This window comes from Lepus europaeus, chromosome 2 (assembly GCF_033115175.1).
Source record: "Lepus europaeus isolate LE1 chromosome 2, mLepTim1.pri, whole genome shotgun sequence".
Classification (NCBI taxonomy): Eukaryota; Metazoa; Chordata; class Mammalia; order Lagomorpha; family Leporidae; genus Lepus; species Lepus europaeus.
In genome coordinates, this window is record NC_084828.1 from 139,970,837 (window position 1) to 139,990,203 (window position 19,367).

At 42.7% G+C, this 19,367-nt stretch overlaps 1 protein-coding gene across 2 annotated transcripts in view; it reads right to left on the reverse strand.

Annotated features, from left to right (window-relative positions):
- Positions 1–3,842: 3,842 nt before the first annotated feature.
- Positions 3,843–19,367, reverse strand: part of ATP1B3 (ATPase Na+/K+ transporting subunit beta 3) — a 56,118-nt gene continuing 40,593 nt past the window's right edge. For both annotated transcript variants that reach the window (XM_062213903.1, XM_062213893.1), the window contains 4 exons: positions 14,859–15,043; positions 12,391–12,441; positions 7,805–7,891; positions 3,843–4,511 (listed from right to left, as the gene is read on the reverse strand). In XM_062213903.1, the coding sequence (XP_062069887.1) occupies positions 4,341–4,511; positions 7,805–7,891; positions 12,391–12,441; positions 14,859–15,043 (494 nt within the window). In that variant the 3' untranslated portion in view covers positions 3,843–4,340. The remainder of the gene's footprint in view (positions 4,512–7,804; positions 7,892–12,390; positions 12,442–14,858; positions 15,044–19,367) is intronic.

Sequence of the window (19,367 nt, forward strand, 5' to 3'; positions counted from 1 at the left end):
GGTGCCTGGTTGGTATAAACGGGCTTGATGGACAGCAGTCACAGGGACACAGGAACTTGGTTCATTCACAATCCGGACACGCTGCTTTTTGGTTCGCCTGTTTTGTATCTCTGAAACCAACAGCATGAGGCCTCCCTCTGCCCCAGTTCCTCCCTTCCGAAGCTCTGACCTGCACTGGAGCCCAGTCCCCTTAGCGAAGGGCACGGCAAAGCCTAGTGCTCAAGGTCACAGAGCAACTTAATTCTTTTGTACTCAAAAAAAAAAAAAAAAAAAAAAAAAAAACCAACCAAACAAAACAAAACAATCACTCATCTTCCATTTCAGCTGAAAGGTAGAGAGATAGAGACTGGGATCTTCCATCCACTGGTTCATTCCTCAAATGCACACGACAGATAGAAGTGGACCGGGCTGAAGCCAGGAGCCTGGAACTCCACCTGTCTCCCACATGGGTGGCAGGAACCCAAGTACTTGAGCCATCACCTGCTGTCTGCTAGGGCGTGCGTGAGCAGGCAGACTGACAGGTAGCCAGGACTTGAACCAAGCATTCTGACATGGGATGCAGGTGTCCCAAGTGGTGTCTTGGCCACCGTGCCCAACGCCCACCCCCACTTACTGATTCGAAATATCACGTATCAGTTAAAGCCAAATAACAGTTGAAACGTCTTCATTGACTAACGCAAACCAAGGTTAGACTCCATAGCCAATGATACAACGCTGGCCGTCACTGGTCCTCTGGCCTATGTGGCACAGGTGTTACCTAGGAGGCTGCTGCACACAAACTCCAGCAGCGTCAGAATCTGCACGGTAGTGAGGTGCGCAGGTGGTCTGTGTATGTAGCCTGTGGATCCAAGGAAACCCTGAGAAGGACAGAAATGCAGAGCCCAGCTGTGTCCAGGGCTCCCTCCCTGACTTGTCCAATTCCTACCCTAAGTCACACAGACTGACGCAGCTCCTGATCACCCTTAGCTGTTTTATCGATACCTTTAGGGGCTTTTTGACACACACAAAAACTGTTAGAGAAGGGAGGGACCTTTGGAATAGCCCAGTCCTACCCATCTCCATGGTCCCTTATAAAGCCAACTGCCATTACCACTGTCAACACACTGGCCTGTCTCCGCCTGCTCCCTCTCATTATGAGAGCTCTGACCATGTCTTTCGCTCTCTGTAGTCTCAGTCTGCAAAATCATAGCAAGACTCTCATAAACAGCTGTCGAACTCCCCTTGTTTCAGTAGATGAAGAACAGAGCCAGGAAGAGCCAGGGCTATCTGACGTCACACAGCAGTCAGGGGCCCAAGCTTCTGGACCACAGCGGCACACACATGACAATTAGATGCCATTTATTTACATACCATTTTTCTCTTCAAAGTCCACGCCCCCATTCTGGATGTCTCAATTCTTACTTCATAGCGATAAGATCTTGCCTGCTACTGTACAAATTTACTTATTTGAAAAACACAGTAAGGGCCGGCATCTTGGTATAGCAGGTAAAACTTGCAATGCTGGCATCCTGTAGTAGTGCTGATTAATGTCCTAGGTGCTCCACTTCTAGTCCAGCTCCCCGCTGACGCTTGGAAAAAGCAGGGGAAGATGGCCCAAGCACTTGTGCCCCTGCCAACCACGAGGCAGACCTGGAGGAAGCTCCTGGCTTTTTCCTGGCCCAGCACTGGCTGTTGCAGCCATCTGGGGAGTGAACCAGCGGAACACTGACCTCCCCAAAACTCTTTCAAATACATAAATACATAAATAATTAAAAATGTATTTACTTGAAAGGCATAATTACAAAGATAGCTACAAAGAAAAACATCCTCTGGTTCACTCTCCAAATGGCCACAATGGCTGGAGCTGGACTGATCTGAAGCCAGGAGCCAGGAGCTTCTTTTGGGTCTCCAATGTGGGGTACAGGGGCCCAAGCACTTGGGCCAACCTCTGCTGCTTTCCCAGACACACTAGCAGAGGGCTGGATTGGAAGTGGAGCAGACAGGACTCAAATTGGAGCCCATATGTGATACCTGGGTTGCAGGTGGTGGCTATACCCACTCTGCCACAACATCAGCCCCAATAAATAAATCTTAAAAAAAAAAAAGAAAAAAAAAAAAAAGGTAGCGTGGTGACAGAAAGATCTGCCATCTTCAAATGCTTGCAATAGCCAGAGCTGGACCAGGCCAAAGCCAAGAACCAGGACTCCATCCAGGTCTTCCACGTGGGTGACAGTGTCCAAGTACTTCAGTCATCATCCATTGCCTTCCCAGGGTGCACTAGCAAAGAGCCGGATGGGAAACAGAGCAGTCAGACTCGGCCCATTTCCATCCAGTACACCGTTATGGGATGTCGGCGCTGCAAGTGGCAGCTCAACTTGGTATACCACAACGCTGGCCCCTTGCCTGCTTTTACCTAAACTCATGAAAACAGAAATTCCAGGGGCTGGCATCGCAGCACAGCAGGTGAAGCTGCCGCCTGTGATGCCAGCATCCCATATGGGCACCTCACAAGTTCCAGCTGCTCCATTTCTGAATGGCCTGGGAAAAGCAGAAGATGGTCCAAGTGTTTGGGCCCTTGCCACCCATGTAGGAGACCCAGATGAAGCTCCCGACTTGGGCCTGGTCCAGCCCTGGCCATTGCAGCCATCTGGGGGAGTGAGCCAGTAGATGGAAAATCTGTCTCTCCCTCTCTTCTCTGTTAACGTCTTCAAAGTAAATACATAAAATCTAAAAAAGGATAAAACAGAAATCCCACTAAAACTAAATTACAAAAGGCAGGAAAAAAAATCACAAACTTATTTGAATACTTAATGTGAATTTCTCATGAACCAGTCAACAGCGGCGAGGGCCCTGTTCACACTGGGCCAGCTACAGTGATGCCCTCGCTGCAATCCGCGCCTTTTCTCTTGCATCACTTCATTCCTTTATCCTTGTTTTACTCCAGAGCGCGCAGAAAGAGGAAAATAAAAGCCCTCCAAGATGTTTGCTTTATTAGCAACTAAAGAATAATTTTCTTCAACTGCAAACAAGACTTCTGCAGTGAAAGGCTGTTACCACCATGACCTTCCTGACAGTAAAAAGCAGAGCTCCCAAGGGGCTCAGTGCCTGCCCTCAGAAGTGCAGCAGCTGCCACCAGGCGACGGAGGCCTATCTGGCCAGCCAAGGCCACCGGAGCCGTCGTGTTCTTCCTAAACAGCCACTCCTGAGCTAGCCGGGTCGGGTCCCACCTATCCTGAGTTGCACCAATAAAGAGAAAACCTCAAGGATGTCTGCTTTGCCTTTCGTTTTTTTTTTTTTTTTTTTTTAAAGGAGAAAAGTTAACAATAAAAAAAATAGGCCCTAACAAAAACAGATCCTATAAGAGGCACTTCTTTCTTCTCTCTCAAGAGAGAAGAGAGCAGCTCAAATCTGACAAAGAACCACACCAAAAATACACCCAAGTAAGACCCAAAGAGGAAATATTCTATCACACTAACCAAAGAATGCTTAACGAAACTCTCTGGTTTGGCTTGAAGCTCTGCATAATTTTCAAGTTTTTACATTTCACAATTTATATTTTTTATTAGACGCCACAGTCTGCTAAATAAAAGCAGTAACAAGGTATTTCACAAGCTACTGTATAATTCAAATCTTACGAATTTGATTTCATAAAACATTAGATGCATATTCATACTGGCTAACCTGAAAGTCCTCTATTTCATCTATGGCCTAAAACACTTTATAAGACACTTAGTTCAAACACTAAAATAATCCCCTTAGTTTAGTTTTCTTTTTAATGTTTTACAACAAAAACTTTGTGCTCTTAACAAGATCCAGACTAATTCAGCATGTAAAAAACAAATTTACAAAAAAATTCCAAGATAACACTTTCAAATCCACTTTTATTTCCTTTTCAGGGCTCACAGACAGAACTTCTTCCACACACATTTCTTGCAGCTATAAAGTCACTTGATGTTGGCAAGGTACCATTTGATTCCTAAAACTTTGTTGGCATCAAAATCCGAGTTAACCAGTGTTAAATCCATAAAATATTTACATAGCACAGCACATTAAGCTTTAGACACTTGGCAATTCAACCACATAAGAAGAGGACAGGACCCTCTTTCTACAGGTTGGGATCAGGTGCTCACCAGGCCCCACGTGACGACTGTACACTGGTTCAAAGGGCAGCAGAGGCAACAGGCAGTTACTTCGGAGGACACTGAACACCGTGATCTGGAAGCACATTATTACGTCACCCCAGTGTCACGTACCACGCACCACCTTTCTCCGGCGGCCTCATAATTCTACAATGGCAGGTCCAGCTGATACAAAACGAAGACAGACAACACAACATTTACTCTGTGGTGATCCTACTCATACTATGCACGTGCTATGATTTTGAACGCAACTCGTCCCAAAAACTTGTCACGATCATCTTGGTTTTTGAGGTTGGGTGATCCATCGATTTTGCACTCAACTGTCACTTCTTTCTTTGTACTGTTAGCAGAAAAAATGACCTGGGCAGCAACAAGTGGCTGCAGATAGCCCACCTGGCAAGTAAAGGAAAATAAATTAATTCAAATTTTACAGTAACTTCTCTATTTCTTTCAGAAATTGGCTTATTCTGTAAATTAAAAAAAAAAAACTACTAATTGGATTACTTCCTCTTTTTTAAGAGTGACATATTATAATTTTTACTGACAAAAATGTTTATTATTATGAATTTTCACTTAGGCATTGCTTTAAGTGTATCTCAAAGGTTGTGATTATGTTGTGTTTCATAATGTTTAGAATTCTATAATTGCGGCTTCATTTTCTTTCTGTGTAAAGAAGGCTTCCATTCTGCACACCCCAGGGAAGGATCATTTTGTCTTAATAATTTCTGGTTTATTGCCTTGTGATCAGAAAAGTACAGACTGTGATATATTTCTACATTCTGGAACTACAGCATTTACTTTTTATGACAAATTTTTGTGACTGTTCCAATCTGTGCTTGAGGAAGATAAGGATTTTTTTTTAAGGTCTCATATATCATGTTTGACAAATAATTACAAGATCTAGTTACTGGCCTACACCTGAGTTTAGACCATATATAGTACAGTGAGGACTAAAAACTGTGGAAATACACTCATCCCTGTTTTAGTTTCTTTGTGGTTTCGGAATATAATTCTTCACCAGAAGGAACCTGGGCTGGGACAGAAAGAGAATAGGATGAACACAGACTATCTTGTGGTGCTGGAATACTGGGTAGCCAGAGAATTAGGAGGACATGTCAAAGGACACAGGAAGAGGTGGCGCTATGGCGTAGCGGGTAAAGCTGCCGCCTATAGTGCCAGCATCCCATATGGGTGCTGGTTCGAGGCCCAGCTGCTCCACTTCTGATCCAGCTCTCTGCTATGGCCTGGGAAAGCAGCAGAAGATGGCTCAAGTCCTTGGGCCCCTGTGCCACACTGGAGACAGGGAGGAGACTCCTGGCATCGGCCTTAGTCCTGGCCGTTGTGGCTATTTGGAAGAGTGAACCAGTAGATGAAAGACCTCTCTTTCTCTAACTCAACCCCTCCCCTCTGTAATTATCTTTTCAAATAAAGTAAATCTTTAAAAAGAAAAAAAAAATCACCATTTGGGAACAATCCTACTAATAACTGACTCAGGCAAGAACCAACAAACGCTAGTTTTGGCAGAAACAGCTTGATTTATAAAGTATGCTCCTCATATGATACTTACTGATGACCAAAGGAAGTAAATTTTTTATAGAAACCTGGCTGACTCCACCTTAATCACTGATCAAGATTAGCATCATCCTCACAAGTCGGACCAATCAACACCATACTCCTTATTATTTTTTTTTTATTTGACAGCCAGAGTTAGACAGTAAGAGAGAGAGAGAGAGAGAGAAAGAGAGAGGTCTTCCTTCTGTTGGTTCACCCCCCAAATGGCTGCTATGGCCAGCGTGCTGCGCTGATCTGAAGCCAGGAGCCAGGTGCTTCTCCTGGTCTCCCATGCGGCTGCAGGGCCCAAGCACTTGGGCCATCCTCCACTGCCTTCCTGGGCCACAGCAGAGAGCTGGACTGCAAGAGGAGCAACTGGGACTAGAACCCGAGGTGCTGGCGCCGCAGGTAGAGGATTAGCCAAGTGAGCCGCGGCGCCGGCCAACACCATATCCCTTCTAATACAACATTCCGAGAAGCACACACTATCTCTTCTCAGGCATTCCTGCCAAAAATGCACAACTTAAATTCAATAAAAAACAAAAAAAGCACACCCAACCCACATAAACCGCCACATAAACCGAGTGACATAGACAAAACAAACAGACAGACAAAAGGGCCTGTACTCATTTTAAGAATACAAGGGGCCGGCTCTGTGGCATAGTGGGTAAAGCTGCCGCCTTCGGTGCCGGCATCACATATGGGCACCAGTTTGACACCCAGCTGTTCCACTTCTGATCCAGCTCTCTGCTATGGCCTGGAAAAGCAGTGGAAGATGGCCAAAGTGCTTGGGCCCCTGTACCCACATGGGAGACCCAGAAGAAGCTCCTGGCTCCTGGCTTCAGATAGGGGCAGCTCTGGCTGTTGCGGCCATCTGGGGAGTGAACCAGTGGATAGGAGACCTCTCTCTCTCTCTGCCTCTCCTCTCTCTGACTTTAAAGTAAAATAAATAAATCTTTAAAAAAAGAGAGAGAGTACAAGCGCATTGGGCTGGCATTAAGGGCACAGCAGGTTTAGGCCGCTCCCTTTGATAGTGGTATTTACATGGGCACCAGTTCACGTCCTGGCTGCTCCATTTCCAATCCAGCTCTCCTCTAAGGCTCCTGGGAAAGCCTTAGAGGTCCAAGTTTTAATGCCCCTGCACACATTTGGGAGACCTGATGGAGTTCCAGGTTCCTGGCTTTGGTCTAGCCCAGCCTCAGCTGTTACAGCCATTTGAGGAGTGAACCAGCAGACCGAAGATCTGTTTTTCTGTCTCATTCTGAAATTCTGCCTTTCAAATAAATAAGTAAGCTTAAAAAAAAAAAAAAGTACAGTGGCATGAAACCGACTGAAGAACTACTCCAGGTTATAGGTTGCTAAAAATAAAGAATGCGGCAATTTGGACTAAGAAAACACTTATCACTTTCACTGAAACTAGAACAATTTCAACATAGTCAGTGTTAATTTCCATGGATAACTATACTATGGTTATATAAGTCAGCATTCTTTATTTTTAGGAAATACACACTCAAGAGGCATGATGTTTATAACTTAGTCTCAAATGGCAGGGGGAAAATTCACACACTTAAAAGAGATATGAGGTTTTGTTTTTTGAAATTTCTTCAGTACTTCTCTCCCTTTTCTAAACACGGATATGCTACCTTTACAATGAAGATGGCATTCTGAAAGCAATCATCCTTTAAAAGCAGGCTCCCATCAGCTGGGCCATGCCTCGAATGATGCCAATGACCTTAGGATGGAGGCCAAAGCCAGGAGTTGGGAATGCAGGACTCACCTGTCCATTGCGGGGACCCAACTACTTGAGCCATCACCTGCAGCTTCCCATGATACCAAATAGCAGGAAGCTGGAGTCGGGAGCAGAGCTGGGAATCAAATCCAGGTGCTCTGATAGAAGATTCGGGCGTCTTCGCTGTGAGGCCAAATGCCTACCACCCCCTTCGGGTCTGTGTTCTGAATCATAGATGTGCCATCACCGTTTGTTTTTAAAAGGCCAAACAGATGATGCACAGATTACAAAAGGCCATGTGTTTACCTACCCCAGACAAGTGACATTTCAACACAGATGTGCCAATTTCCCAAAAGTCCCACATTTTCCCAAGAGAAAGTGCCACATAGAACTCCTAAATACTTACGTGCAGTTTTTTTCCATAATAAGGAAAATATTTTAAGTCTATAATTCCATTATTAGGATAAGTTGATATAGATGCCACATTTTCATCCTAAAGGTGAAAGCAAAAGAAACTCTTCTTAGGTCATGAAAAATAATTTGTAAAGCTGTTTTTCTAGTTAAAGCAGTCTCGAGGCGTGAACAGTGTGGGGACACTACACTGCTGCTCCGCCTGTAACACTGCCAAGTCTGTCTCTGAGAGGAGCTGTGTTCGTCTTGACTGTAAATCTTCGTAATTAAACTCACTGATGCAAACCATCCTGACCCTTCTTTCATTGCCTACTATATCCTTCCCAAGAGTCCCTTCTAATCTGCAGCACGTCCTGTGCATGTTGTCTGTAAAATCTTATCTGCCTTCCAGCCACCACAGGCAGCTTGTTTGCTACTGACAGCAGGAACGCACCAGTAGGTTTGGAACTGCTATTTTGCTAAAATAATAAAAATACTGTGTTTCCAGGTGGGCAAGTATGGCCACCACTAGCTGCCAATCCAGAAAGCAGCCCTCAGGCCTGGCAGTCAGCAGGGTGGAAGATTCCATGTGATTAATGACCACAGGAACTGTAGCCCGAAGGGAACCCATAATGAAACTGACAGGAACTATTAGCAGGAAAGGTAGGGTGCTCCAAGCAAAACCCTTCTTAATCAATTTAAAGACTATATTTTCCATGAGTAAATTTACAAGCACATGTAAACTAGTAGTAGTCTTCTGGAATTCTACATATTTTTAAAAAACCATGACAAATACAGAAATCTAACCACTGTCTACAATTCAGTTCAGTCACGTTTAGTGCTCTTCCTAGCAGATAAGCAATTGATGAAAACCTCGTGGATCACATTCAAACAAGTCCCGCAGAAGCTACGACTGTAACCTGAACACACACCATGTGTGTCAGAAACAGACCAGAGACAAGAAGCAGGAGCAGATTTACTAAGCGCAGGTTAAAATAAGACATTTGTAAATGCTTGAATGTTAGATTTGAACACCTTTAACTTTGAAGACACACAGACGACAGCACAGCAAAGCCAAGAACCTACTCAGGAGAAGCCCTACCGTTGACGCTTTCACGTGCTCACTAGGAAGCGGACAGCACCAAGCAGGGTGACATGCTGCAACTGCCCGGACCCGGACAGAGTGGACAGAGCAGGGGAAGCCACTTTTCACTTACTATTCAGTACCGCTCTATATTTCTACCCCCTAATTAAAAATAGAAAGGTTTAAAATTGAAACAGCATTTTATACTGGAAAAGATATAGTTGCTTCGATGAGTGCCCTATTCCATTAACTGCTTTTGTTGAACCTATGTATGAGCTTCACAGAAACATGGAGCTATTCCCCCAAATAACAAAGTCTTCTTTGAGTTTCAGTTCATTGAGCACTTACTCCCGGGAATGCGCTCCTGCCGGCCACCTCAACCTTCCTGCCTCATTTGGGTCCAGCCACCCTGAGTGGGATCCACCAGAGGAGGAGCCGTGTGCCCTGATCACTGGCTGACAGAGTCCTAGCTGTTCTCTTGGTTTGTGCCTAGCCCATCATCAAGAAGTCTGCTTCTTTTATTTATTTATTTACGTTTAAATTTTATTTACTTGAAAGGCAGAGACAGAAACAGACTGACAGAGAGCTCCCAATCTGTTAACCAAATGTCCACAATGGCCAAAACTGCCTGGGCCAAAGCTTGGAGCCGGGAACCCAACCCAGGTCTCCCACGTGTGTGGCAGGAACTCAAGTACGTGTGCCTTCCGGGGGGCACATTCATAGGAAGCTGGAGTCAGAAACCAGAACCGGGCACCGAACCCAGGCACTCTGATAGGGTATGTGTATACCTTCACAGCAGACCAGTCACCTTACAATGGGCTTCCCTCTCAACTTTTATTTTATACCTTTTGTGAAAATGAACACTGAATACTGGATATGTGAATCATGATGAGACAGTTTAGGATGAAGCATATGCCAGGAGATGCCATTTCTATGTAAACAGCAATGTACTGGAAACTACAGGCATCTAGGACTCTATTAATGGTTACTAAGTTCTGCTGAAAACACTTCATTTCTTGCATACATAATGCACTTAAAACCTAACTACAAGATGTTCTAAGTTGTGACTATTCCTGGGCACTATTATTTTTCTTCTGCATTCTTTTAAATTTTCTTAAATGAAACGTGTCCCATTTTTGTACAAAAATAGAATACCTAAAATTAATGACATAAATATATTTTCCAGTATAAATTTAAAAAACATGTAGTATCACCAATTTTTCTATGTTTTCAGGACTTTACTTACTTGTATAAAGCTATTAAAGCAGATTAGACAGGGGCCAGTATTGTGGTATTATTGGTAAAGCCACTGCCTGTGGTGCCAACATCCTCTCTAGGCACTGGTTTGAGTCCCAGCTGCTCCACTTTTGATCCCACTTCCTGCTAATGTGCCTGAGAAAACAGCAGAAGATGGCCCAAGTCCTTGGGCCCCTGCACTCACGTGGGCAACCTGGAAGAAACTCCTGGCTTCAGACAGGTCTAACTCTGGCCATTGCAGCCATTTGGAGAGCAAACCAGTGGATGGAAGGTTCTCTCCCCCTACCCCCTCTCTCTGTAACTCTGCTTTTTGAATAAATAACCTTTTTTTTTTTTTAAAAAAAAAAGCAGATTAGACTTACACATATAGGACAGAACACACATGTGATAAAGATAAATGTGTCAACTAAGGAATTTAAAGACCATTTGACATAGACAATAGTCTAATAAAAGACAGCAGCGATAACACCCACTAAATGCTTCCATCTGTTCTACATGGCCATGACTCTAAAATCTATAGGTTCTACCTGGCTACTCCTTTCTGATTCACCTAGGAGTAAAAATGTAACATTTTTATAACTAAATCTTCAAATTTTGTGTTTTTCAAAAAAATCCAAAACTAAAGAAATAAAACAAAAGCTCCATATATTTTGATTACTGTATGTACTGTACACACATTTCTTCAAAGCACAAGGGACAGCAAACTAAAATCCAAACTATTAGATCTAGATTTTTCATTGATATTTCCCCCAAATATTCTAGAAGTAAGAAATCCATAACAAATCCCAAGGAGAAAAATGTATTTAGAACCTTAAGGGAAAGTGGTATGGAGTTGTTTAATACTGGTCAAAGGCTCACAAAACTGAAGCCTTAGAAAAAGAATTTAAAGCTTTTGCCTTTCTGGCCCAAGTGTGCATCTATTCTCCTTTCTGATGGCTTTGGCTTCCCAGCCCCAGCATCCCAAGCCTAGCTATGCAGCCAGCCTCACCTGCAAAGGGAAAAGTGCCTTGTGCACAGGTACACTGTCATGATACTAGCCTCAGTCCTCGGGAGCAATTCCTACCAGGAAGATCTGCGACAAAGTCCTGAGGATCATGAAGTATTATACGCGCTGCTTCTGCCTCTCCTTACGGCCACAATCTCGCTTTGTCTGAACAGCTCTCTAGACTTTTAGGAGAATTTGTCCATCTGCTTAACTTTAGGGGTGGTTTTATGTAATATTCTGGCTTTACAGAAATCTGCCACTGTACTGACTGGCACAAGGAAGTAAAGTGAATTGTGCATGGCACACAGTTCAACACAGAGAAACCACGAGCTTCCTGGCTTTTAACTCTAAGTAGTGAATAAGTACCCTTAAAAAATTAGTAAGGATACTCTGTAAGCAGGACTTCTCAAAGTGTGGGTCCAACAGCATCAGCATCACCGGGAAACTTTTGGGAATGGAACCCAGAAGGCCCAAGTCATTCTGATACATGCTCAAGTCTAAGAACCACTGAGCAGGAAGTTTTCCCAAATAAAAAACTCATTTGTGGTTAAAAGAATCACACACCCCTGCCCCCACCAATGCAATCTTAATAAGTGTTTCAACGCAACATTTTAGGTAATGCACTTCTGCCATACAACTGGAGTTAATTTAATACAATGATAAGTTAAGAATGTCTCCTCAGAACTCTTACCCATATTTTACATATTTGTCTTAGTTGCATTTGCAGCATGGAGAGAAAACAAAAGAAGTTATGAGATGAAAACTGCACAGCACTTAGGAAAAAAGAATAAAGTAGGCCTTGACAGGGGAGAAAAATAATGCTTCTTCCTTAAGGAAAAAGTACCATATTTCACTAATCTCAGATGGCATTGATGGTTAACCTCAATATCATCTGTATGTACTGTTAAGGAAAAAAATCGTATTTCAGTAATAACATACCTGCAATTATAAGGCGAAATTCCAGTTTCAGTGTTACTGAGGTGGGGGCGGGAAATGAATCTTAAGAACTGATGAAATATGGTAGATGAGGATGTAAAGGCAATGTGTGTGAATCAAACACAAAGGGAAGACATCTTTTGGATTATCATCACAAAAGAGATGGGGCTACTTCCAAGAAATTTAGTGGGATTTTTATTCTTAAGCATGGCACTGGTGAGGATGTTAGAAATGTGACAGAGAAGAAAAAAAGATAATCTCATTAGATTTTTTAAGAAATATGAAAGTTTCAACAAAGTTGAGTTTCTTGGTGTTTTTGTTTTTGTTTTTAAATACTAACCTTTGGAATACATTCTATCCTTGGTGTTCCTTCAGGCTTTAATCCAATTATCTAAGATTAAAAATAAGAGTGATTAATTTAAATGTCACACAGGCAATGGGGCCTCGTCCGCTGCTGCTGGGGACCAGGGTGCAGGCGTGGAGATCCACACTAACTCTGTTACTCTGCCTCTTATTCTCACTTTTTAGGGCATTAAAATGAACTTTTCAATATGATTATCTTATTAATTACCTATCTTATTACCATACTGGAACAGTTTAGAAAATAATTCAATTGCTAAAGAACTAACAAAGACCCTTAAATCAATTTACATTAACAAAACATTTAAAGGAAATAAGAATGGCAAAGGCATAATAAACCGTTCTTTATGAAATATATTAGGTCGCAGTCCCCACCGTGAGGCTCCCACACAGCCTCACCACACTTCACTGCTGTGCTGGGAAGAACTGCATTTTAAGACTTCGCACAGCACTGATGGGCTCCATGTGCAGTTGTTATAACTCTATATGAATGGATATTTACCCAACTATTTCAGGAGTGAGGAACCTTTCTTCTACCAAAGACTACATGGATATTTATAACATCATTCACAGGCCACACTAAATTATCAACTTAAAAATTAGCCTGCTGTAGGTTTACTGAATTTTGAGTCCTGTCTGCAGTTGCCTTGGCGGGGCAGACCAAATGACTTCGTGGGCCACACACGGCTCAGGGGCAGGATATTCCCCACCCCTAATCTTTTCTATGAAAGGATGTTTTTGGCCATTCTGAATTCATAATGCAGTTTACATGTGAATGTTTATAAGATGTAAATACTCCTTACAAAAACAAGTATTGTTTATAGCTTAAATAATAACATCAATGGCAATAACTAGCCTCTTCCATGCATTTGGGACTCTACTGGGGTTAAACCCCCTGTTAGGCTAGACACACACACCTCATAACTGACCCCATGTGGCTAATACTGTCTAGCCCAACACAGTCACATCCCAACAGCAGGTCTGGTCTCTGACCCCAGTGATTAAAAAGAACTATCCTGAGAAAGAAGTGTCACAAGGTTTAGTCCTATGAGGCAAGCAGTATACCTCTTAGGTTTACACTGGGAATAGATTTTCAAGAATCTATACGTTGTGGATACTTCTAACAGGTTGGGATTGCCAAAGGCATCACAGTTAAACAATTCCATCTTACAAACTAGATCATATAGTTTCACATTACTTTTGGTTTACTTTGTTAAGCTCAATTCTTAATTGTTTAAAAAAATCTTGTTGAAACATCCCACTAATCATCTGCTGAGCTCCTACCCTGTATCAATGTTTCAGAAGATCTCAGGCTGCTTTGGGATAACCCGGAGACTGTCATTGTCCTCAGCCTTCCGAGAAGATGGGAGGAGAGGCTGGAGCGGTGTCAGCCTGGACAATTCAGGCAGCTGATTCTCTCTACAGGAAAAACTCCTTAATTAGCAGCGCCAACTTCAGAAGATCCAAATATTATTTTTATTAGGGATAGTAGCAATCTGCTTATCAATGGTGACCTTATGGAAAAAACTGTGCATGGATTTGAATATCTGGTACCAAAATAAACATATCTTAATTATTTTTCCATGAGCTTTTTGAAGCCCTCTCTGACATCAACTCATGATCTTGAGAGATCTACATCAGTTTAAGATGCCGCCCTACCTAAATGACCAGGAAAGACCTCACTCTTGAAGAGACAGCCTGCAGACCTTGAAAGGAAAACTGTATCATGATGTAACTCCACATTGCCACACTTGGAGAGCAGCAAGTCCCAGGTGTTGGGGTCCCTTCATCACAAGAAAAATATCTTTCTTTGCACAGCAACCCTATTCCATCATTACTGTCATGTGGAACACATGAGATCATGCTTTGCTGAGAGCCATACAACTCAAGCCTCCTGAAAAACAGCAAAATGCTGCCAATTCGGCTGCAACAGCAACATCCCACTGAGCTTCTTAGAAGGTGATTTTATTTATATTGCCATTACTTAATTACATATACATTTACTATAAAGCTATGCTTTGCTAACATTCAGGAAAAATTAAGTAAGTCAAAACTTTATGGAGTCATCATGGAATTTTCAACGCTTTTACAACACAGGCTTCAAAGACAAGCACTGCACCTTAACAAAATCATGCTTTAAGTACGACAACCGGAATACTTGCCCCTGAAAGCATCAACCTATGATGAAATGTACATAGCTATATTCAAAAGGGAAAAACTGAAGCTACTTTAACTCCCTGATCTACGATTAATCTAGGAACCAATCCTGTTTGTTCAATTAACTTTTCTCCAAAGATCAATAAACATCACTGCTAGCCTTTTAAGCATGCTACCCCCAATGAAATAACACTTAATAAGGCAATAACCAAAATGACCTAAAAACAGTCGCCAGCTTCTTAACAGAGGATATTAGAAAAAGGCGGCAGCAGAGGTGAAAGATGTACGTACTCTGTTCATTTTCACAAGAACACAAGGGCTTCCTTGGGAATAGCCAAAATCAGGATCACTCATACCACTGCATGCTTGAAGTAAGAAAACAGGAAACTGACACGCAACATAAACTGGACCCTTCTGTTCAGAAAGTACTCCATCAGGACAGACTGTGAGATTCTTCTGTTCTTCTAAAGTGTATGCTAAAAAGGAAACACATATGTGTACAAGGTCAGCCAAAAAAGATAGGAAACACAACCAGGAATATAGATCATCCTTTGGACAATGTTCTTCAAAGATAAACCAGCAATGCTAATTACCAGACAAGTTCAGGGAAAGAGTGTTAAATTTGTCCCTTTAACTTTTTACAGTTATCTAGTATTCTAGTTTACTGCATTTCAACAACCACATAAACTGGATTATAAATCAATCTCTTGTCACCAGCCTTGGCTACAGTATTATCTGAATGCCTTCTATGTGACTGACCCAAGAGATACAATGGTAAGCACATACAAAGGTGTTGCTGCTGCCCAAGGAACAGAGAGGCTAGTGGGAAAGTAAGCAGAAAAGCACAACTGTGGGGATATGACGACGGAGGGTGCTGGGACAGCCTATACTAAGGGGAGTGTGACCGAGCTGAGGCTGTAGCTGGGTATGTATACATTAAGGAGAGTCGGAGGAAGCATTAGATGGAGGCAGTAGCCAGATGACAGAGTCTTAGAGGCTGTCAGCGAACTCTGAGACTTGTAGAGGGCTCTTCTGCCAAAGAGCAATGGAAATCCACTAAAATGCTTTAAGACAGGGGAAGTGGCAAACACGGTGTGAAAATACGGTATGAAATATTTGTTATGTCTGACACAACATTATTATTTAATAATAAAATATTATGTTACGTCTATAATGTGGAGTGTGGGGTAGAGTCCAGAAGGCCAAGTGAGATGATCTGGAAAATCAGTGGGGGAGATTGTTAAAGCAGCCCAGATGAGAGATGATGCTGGCTTCGAGAATGAAGTTTTTAGTAGAGATGTAGGTAACTAGATAGATTCAAAAGTGGTGAAGGAGAGCAGGCAAAAACGGTAAGGAGGATGCAGTGATTAAGATGCTACTTAGGGGCCAGTGCTGTGGCTCACTTGGCTAATCCTCCGCCTGCGGTGCCAGCACCCCGGGTTCTAGTCCCGGTTGGGGCGCCAGATTCTGTCCTGGTTGCTCCTCTTTCAGTCCAGCTCTCTGCTGTGGCCCGGGAAGGCAGTGGAGGATGGCCCAAGTGGTTGGGCTCTGCACCTGCATGGGAAACCAGGAGGAAGCACCTGGCTCCTGGCTTCAGATCGGCGCAGCATGCCGGCCGTGGCGGCCATTTGGGAGAGACCCAGACTGAGTTCTGGGTTTCTAACTTTGGCTTCACATAGTCCTGACTGTTACAGGCATTTGGAAAGTGAACCAAAAGAGACAGATGATCTCTTGACTGTCCCTCTGCCTTTCAAACAAAATGAAAATAAATTAAAAAAAAATTTTTTTAAAGTGGCAAAGAGGTAAAGTGGTTAGAACATAAAAATGAGGACTAAAAGGAGAAACATATAATACAGGATTTGTTTTTGTACCTAGTACAGCATTAGACAGAGGTGGCAAACAATGAACAAGCCTGTTGTGGCCTCTTCCCTCAAAAACCTTAATCTAGTGAGATATATTCACTAATAATTAAAATATGATTGGGGCCAGCTCTCTGTTAATGCACCTGGGGAAACAGTAGAAGATAGCTCAAGTTTCTGGGCCCCTTCCACCTATATGGGAAATCTGGAAGAAGCTCCTGGCTCCCAGCTTCAGCCCAGACCAGCACCAGCCACTGCAGCCATTTGGGGAGTATATTAGCAGATGGAAGATCTCTGTCTCTCTAATTCTGCCTTTCAAGTATATAACTAAGTCTTAAAAAAATATATGATGGAACAGGCGTTTGGTGTAGCAGCTGTGATGCCACCTGGGACTCCTGCATCCCATACGGGAGTGCTTCAGTTTTCTATCTTCCTGCTAATGTGTACCCTGGAAGGCAACAGTAATAGTTCAAGTACTTGGATCCTTGCCAACCATGTGGAAGACCTGGCTTCAGTTTGGCCCAACCCTGGCTATTGTGGGCATTTGGAGAATGAACCAGTAGATGGAGATTTCTGTCAAATAGATAAAATAAAGATAAAGTAAATAAACAGATAAAATAAATATTAAAGAAAGAAACAGTGTAATACTATCTCAATAAGAAGTATTGGTGTCTAGGTATAATTGGTACCAACAAAAGGGCTACCTAAAATGAATCCAACCAGAACTTGAAATCAAATGCCTTTAAAAGGAAATGTAGATATTTACACTGGAAAAAAGACAGTCATTATCAAGTTATCAAAATCTAGGTTATCATGGGAGCTATGTATTCATCTAAAAGCAAAGAATAATTCAGGCATTCTGGAGGGTAGGGCTGAACCTTTACAACAAAACTCATCATTTCTTTTTTTCTAAGTATTCAAATCCTTCACCAAATTTCCTAAGGGCTTCTACTGCATATGACCAGTTGGTGTAGCTTAGTTCACCAGCAGCCATGTTTGTATTCTGCTACTTCCACTTCCATGCAGAACGGCTCTGGGTGCAAGGAGTGGGATGACAAATGGTCAGATTATGAATATTCCCTGTAGGAAGCATGATGGGAACAATCCCAGAGTAACCAAAGAATCCCACGCTTCAAAGAAAAGCCTAAAATAACAACATAATCAGAAAAAAAAGACCCTAAAGGAAAGAGATGGATCTAGTTTCCTGTTAATGTACCTGGGAGGCAGCAGATGTTGGACCAAGTGCTTGGGTTCCTGTCACTTATGTGGGACACTCTGATGAAGCTCCTGGCTGCTGGTTTCAGCCTGACCCAGTCCAGCTGTTGCACACATTTGGGGAATGAACCAGATAGGGAAGATCTCTATCTTTCCCGCTCACTCTCTTACTCTGCCTTTCAAATAAATAAATCTTTATTTTTTTTATTTTTTTATTTTTAATTTATTTTTTATTTTTTATTTTTTGACAGGCAGAGTGGATAGTGAGAGAGAGAGACAGAGAGAAAGGTCTTCCTTTTTGCCGTTGGTTCACCCTAAAATGGCCGCTGCGGCCAGCGCACTGCGGCTGGCGCATCGCGCTGATCCGAAGCCAGGAGCCAGGTACTTCTCCTGGTCTCCCATGCGGGTGCAGGGCCCAAGCTCTTGGGCCATCCTCCACTGCCTTCCCGGGCCATAGCAGAGAGCTGGCCTGGAAGAGGGGCAACCGGGATAGAATCTGGCGCCCCATCCGGGACCAGAACCCGGTGTGCCGGCACCACATGGCAGAGGATTAGCCTGTTGAGCCACGGCGCCGGCCTCAAATAAATAAATCTTTAAAACAAAACAAAAAAACTAAAAGAAAAAATGAGTTCAAAGTTAAAAGTAAATCTCCCCCAAAGTTTAATAAAGCAAAAAACAGAAAAACAAGAGGTCTAACACACAACTGAAACAATAGCTCTAAACAGAGGACCAGAAAATTCGATCAAAGAAATGATCAAAGTAGGAATTCCCCTAATCTGAAGGACCTCAGCCTCATCCCAAAAAGACTCGAGTCCCAACAAAACAGTATTTTAGACACTGAAATCCAGACAGAAATTTTAGAACCCTCACGAGATACAGAAAGCTGAAAAACAAAAAACTTCGAAGAAAAAAAAAAACTCAAAGGAATTAAAATTCTATGCAAAATTAAATTATCAAGTATAAAGGCAGAATTTAAGCTGTTCTCAGAAATGGAAAGACTCAAGATCTACATTTCATGTCTCTTTTCTTAAAAAGTTGCTTCAGAATTTACCCCCTCAAAACTAGTGAGTTGTTAAGACAAAAGAAGGCAGGGGCCAAGAAGCAGTGGCTCCAACTACAGAAAGCAATGAGATATCCCTAAAGGAAAAGCTGGGAGCACAAGGTCACACAGTCATCACCACAGAGACAGGAACAGGGAAGTCTCTAGAAGGGAGTCTTCCAGAAAAGAGCCTCAAGAGAATACCTCAAATGACAGTTTACAAATAAGGGAGTTAGAAGAGAGTGTCAACAGATGACAGGGTAAGGTACAAACACCAGGCAGAACAAGGCTACCAAGAACGAAAATAAAAACTGAAATCAGCTACAACTGAATTGAGACGGGAGAAGGCCTGAGGCATGTGAGCAAAGTAAAGACAATGTATAAAACTGATCCATCAATAATTAAAAGTGATAAATAAGAAATCACTAAGTGATAAATCAATACATAAAAATGGTAATTCATGAACCAGCAGATAAAGTATAATATTCAGAGACAGAAGAAAATTCCGTAAGAGAAAACCCTCAAAAGCATGAGGTCATTCACTACTGACAATGTCCCCGGAACCAGACCACGTTCCTCAGCTGCACTGCTCCCTGCCATCATCACCACTCACGTGGGTCCCTGGCTCCCCACCGGCTTTCCTACTTGCCTCCTTGGAGTCTAGTTTTGAAAAGCAGCCAGGATAAC